Source organism: Takifugu flavidus, chromosome 10 (assembly GCF_003711565.1).
Source record: "Takifugu flavidus isolate HTHZ2018 chromosome 10, ASM371156v2, whole genome shotgun sequence".
NCBI lineage: Eukaryota > Metazoa > Chordata > Actinopteri > Tetraodontiformes > Tetraodontidae > Takifugu > Takifugu flavidus.
This window is the reverse complement of record NC_079529.1, coordinates 13,029,245-13,033,669: the sequence shown is the minus strand read 5'-3', so window position 1 is coordinate 13,033,669 and position 4,425 is coordinate 13,029,245. Positions and strand designations below refer to the sequence as shown.

General features: G+C 44.8%; 1 protein-coding gene across 3 annotated transcripts; it reads right to left on the bottom strand.

The window, feature by feature from the left end:
* Positions 1-283: 283 nt before the first annotated feature.
* arl4aa (ADP-ribosylation factor-like 4aa) lies at positions 284-2,922 on the bottom strand. 3 transcript variants are annotated; one of them, XM_057045660.1, is made up of 2 exons: positions 2,822-2,922; positions 284-1,427 (listed from the first exon to the last, which is right to left on the bottom strand). In XM_057045660.1, the coding sequence occupies exon 2, from the start codon at positions 1,376-1,378 to the stop codon at positions 782-784; it is 597 nt and encodes a 198-aa protein (XP_056901640.1). In that variant the 5' UTR covers positions 1,379-1,427; positions 2,822-2,922; the 3' UTR covers positions 284-781. The 3 variants fall into 3 exon arrangements, with proteins under 3 accessions (XP_056901640.1, XP_056901639.1, XP_056901641.1); XM_057045659.1 differs by lacking the exon at positions 2,822-2,922 and adding an exon at positions 2,159-2,379; XM_057045661.1 differs by lacking the exon at positions 2,822-2,922 and adding an exon at positions 1,942-2,132.
* Positions 2,923-4,425: the final 1,503 nt, after the last annotated feature.

Sequence of the window (4,425 nt, the reverse complement as noted above, 5' to 3'; positions counted from 1 at the left end):
ATTCATTAAACTGGAACACATATTTATACGACCCAGATGAGTGATTCAGGCAGCAAGTGGAGCAAACTGGCTGGCGCAGTTATTTTTGCAGACCAGCTGCTGGGTCAGATTCCAGACGGAGGCGGCAGCAACACACCACAGCAGCCTGTGGTTTCAGCTCGCAAAGTGGATCTTAGTTATTCATTCATTCATTCATTTCATCCACATGTCTGTAAAGGTTCCCCAGTGTAAATGTGAATAAGTTTTTTTTTTTTTTAAAATAAAAATGGAGCCATCGACTGAATTGAGTCTCTAAAGTGCTTTTTTTTATTTAAAGAGGGACCAAAATAAGCCTACAAACAAATCAATAATAATGTCATGCAGCATTATGATTTAAAAGGATCCAGTGTGAAAAAGTTAAAAAAAAAAAAGCCTATCAGAAATCAACTTTAATTCCCGTATATTGCTACTCTGACGTCACCTTTCCTTTTGCCAACTAAGGGTTTCTTGAAATACTACTTTGGTAATATTTGGAAAAGTCTTTAGCCTTACAACATACAGCATCCTTAACTTACTGGTCCAGACCCCAAACCATCAGCAGCTTCTCCATCTCCTTTAAAGCATATTAACATACCTGAAACTCTCTCATCTTCATGCTATACTCCTCTAAGTAGCTCCTTCTGATCAACAGCATCACCAAAGACTAGAAAACCTTAAATCTATACTGATAGAACCTGTGCGTGTTAAACATTGTACATGTGTAGCAGGTCGAAGACCCTCTGATTTCTTCACAAATGCGATCTTATCTATTTTTCCTCTGGACCTTTCTCCTTTTCAGGATCATGTCGTGAAGCCTCTCCAGGCCCTCCCGGAGTCCATCTCCGATGATGGCGCAGGCTGGCTGCAGGTGCCACGGAGTCGCAGGTCCCAGTTCTTTTAGGGCCAGAAGTCTCTCCATTTCAGCAAGTCCCAGTGAGTGTCTCAAGTCCTGTTTGTTGGCCAGCACCAGCAGGGGCACCCCCTGGTTTTCAGTGGTCTTAATGATTTTGTGCAGCTCCGTCTTGGCCTCCTCCATACGCTCCGCATCCACAGAGTCCACCACGTATATGATGCCGTCAGAGCAGCGGGTGTAAGATTTCCACAGCGGGCGAAGTTTCTCCTGGCCTCCTACATCCCAGAAGTGAAAGGTGCCGTTTCTGTGGTTCCCCAAAGACAGCCTGACCTTTTCTGCATTGAAGCCTTTAGTGGGAACCGTGTTCACAAACTCATTGAACTGGAGTCGGTACAGAACAGTGGTCTTGCCTGCTGAATCAAGGCCCAGGATGACAATATGGAATGATTGGAAGAAAGGGATGCTTAAGAGGAAACTCGGGGGCGTCTCAGACAATCCATTCCCCATCTTGATGGGGACGCAGTTGCTGGTAATCCAAAATGAGCGCAGCAAATACCTGAAAGCATACGACAGATTATTGTGGTGCGACACATCCAACCATCCCAACAGCATTAGTGTGGACATGTGCAGCAGGATGTGGGACCCTCCAGGCCCAAAGATGTTTAATCTCCTCCCAACAACCAGGCCACATCCTTCAGACTCGACCTGTGTCATTTACTTTAAAACCTAACAAGTGACCTAAAAGCTGCATGGGTGTTCCTGGGAGGAACGTGGTTACATAATGGCAACGTGTGTTGACATTTCTTGCTATTATCCAATGTTTGCCTTGCCTCCATCGCACAGATCCACTTTCAGAGCAGCTCTGGTCAAATTGGTCCTCATGTCGGACCAAAACACCATAATGCAGTTTAATATCTCATCCCATGGGCGGAAAACCAACAAAATAACCATCCGGGCGTTTACGGCCTGCGTTAGTTACATTTTAACCCCATGACAACACTTATCTGATTTCAGATACACACGGACACACTCATGACACAGACGACACCTTGTGTGTTCTAATTTATTACCTCACTTTAGCAGAGGCGGGTCAATGTACGACAGGAATGGCCCATTTTCTCACCGTATAATGAACACGGTGAGCACTTTTCAAACGACCTTTTCCTCAAACTTGAGCACGCTACGTTGCGCAAATCCTGACGAATCCAAATGGCACCGATGTGTATTTAATCTCTACAAAAGGACACATTTAGGAAGGTGGCCACATGCCTTATCCTGGTTACCTACCAGTCACGGGGAATCGCTGGAAAAAGGCGGAATCTTTATCTTTGACGAAGCACCCCTCCACCCTCTTTCTTGCTCACCGTGCGAACGTCAACACATTGAGGTTTTTTTTCCGCCTTGACACGTTTGTAACGACGGAAGAAAAAGCTGGGAAGGAGTCAAACAAGCGTGAATGCGAAGCAGCCGAGTGGCTCGATCAGGCTCCACCGGGCTGTGAGTCGCTGGCGCCGATCACGTGACCCGACATCACGCATCCTATTGGTCCGCGGGCCGCGCGCGGTGATTGGCTAAAACACTTGTAAATCACGCTCCAGGAACCAGAATCACCTGTTAGCTTTGTTTAAAATTCACTGGTGACGCGCACATTCTGTGAGCTAACGTTTTAAAAAGGACACACGCTGCATCAAAACCAGTGTGGTTAAACAGAAATGCAACAAGCTCTCGGCACCGTGAGGACGCTCGTTAGTTCCAACGCGTCGAATGCAGGAGCGCAATTGACAACATGCTGGGGATAAAAGGCCCGTTCTTTCAAATGAGGCTCAGATGTAATGATGCTCCGCAGAATTTTCTCTCCTGTAAAGCAATCTCAACGGGAAATCAACTAATCCCGTTCGATTGGACGAAAATATACAGTTTGTAAACGAAGAGCGAAAGTTGGGCGCTTACCATTCCTCTGCGTGGCTGTCTCTGGCTAAGCATACCAGAGTGTGTGCGTGTGTGTGTGTGTGTGTGGTTGGGTGGGTCCTGTCAACCTTCAGATTAATTTTCAAATTAAAAATCTCTTCAATAGAAAATTAATTTAACCTGTAAGTTTTCAAATGTGTTTAAAAGCCATTATGATTAAATTGAATTTTCAACATGTCAGATGATGGGAAAGCAGGCAAAAACCATTCTTTTCCAGTAATGAACCACACTCTCGCTGCCAAGAAACAAAAAGTCATCAGGAGGTGACTAAATAAAAGAAAAATAAAAGATTTTAGTACTCAAGCTTATTAGTTTGTGTTTTTGTCGCCCCCACATGAGGGAGACTCTAACTGGGAACCTGACTGGAGAGTGATGGGACACAGTTGTCGATCATCCAAAATGAGGCCAGCAAATTCCTGAAAGCATATGGCAGCTTATCATGGTGACACAAAGGCAGACGTGACAATGACAACCATCCCAACAACATTTTAGCACTCACAATAGTTCAGGTCAGTTTCTTAAAAACTTTGCAAGCCGATCCAGCCATGTCTCACTTTCAGGCTTCTGTCAGGACCCCAACATCAGTGTGGAGCAGGACGGGGGACCATCTGATGAGCTAGTCTCCTTCAGCTACACACAACAGCAGAATGCAATCTTGCTTCTATTGGTGCTCCAGTCACAAAAAGGTTTCATCACCTTCCAACCACATCCTTCACAATCAAACTGTCATTTACTTTAAAATCCAACAAGTCACCTAAGACCTGCAGGGTTGGTGTTCCAGGCAGGAATGTGGTTACAGAATGAACATTTGTTGACATGTCTTGCTATTTTTGCTGGGTTTTATTGCTACTACTCACTAAACCTTGCAGAGGTTCTTTATCTAGTTCTTTTGATTCAGACCTCAAATCATTCATGTTGGCCTCAGGAAGCGACAGATGTTTGCTTATTTTGGACTCCAGTTGTAGTGTCTGTCTGTCACTGGTCTCCACATAGTAGCTTTGCAAAGACTGTGGGGTAGATGACTTTTGCATCATCTATCTCTGCTGGACCTGGATGGGCATCTGTTGGTGTTGCACTGCTTCTGGTGCCTCAGGTGCTGTCTGTGGTGTTTTACCAGGTCACAGCTGTGTGTCTGTACCTCAGACTGATGGGGAGGATTTGTGCTGCACGGCTCCTCAGAGAGGTGTTTTCTGAGCTCTAGGTGAAGAGATCTGTTGCTCCAGTCTGACACAGATATCTATAAAATCTATTGTGTGTCCATGACCATGTCACTTGTGGACCACTTGATAGACCACTGCAGATGAGAGACACCACACTAGAGCTTTTAAGACCCAGTCCTCTCATCATCACAAGTTGGCCCTTTTAAATCTTGTTGAAATCTTCACAGTTGCCACTTTTTTTTTAAATTCCTGCTTCTGACACGACAACTTTGAGGGTAAAATGCCTCTCTGTTTTTAGTAGTTTTTATTTTCTCTTTGTACCTTAAAATGTACATTAGAATGCACAAAAAGACCCCACTCCACCTTGAATGATTCTGTCCTATCCTCAAGACCTAATCAACAAAGTCATGTGATTCGCGAGATAAC

What these genes read in the sequence shown, in the direction of transcription:
- arl4aa (XM_057045660.1), bottom strand. Translation starts at nt 1,378, where the DNA reads ATGGGGAATGGATTGTCTGAGACGCCCCCGAGTTTCCTCTTAAGCATC.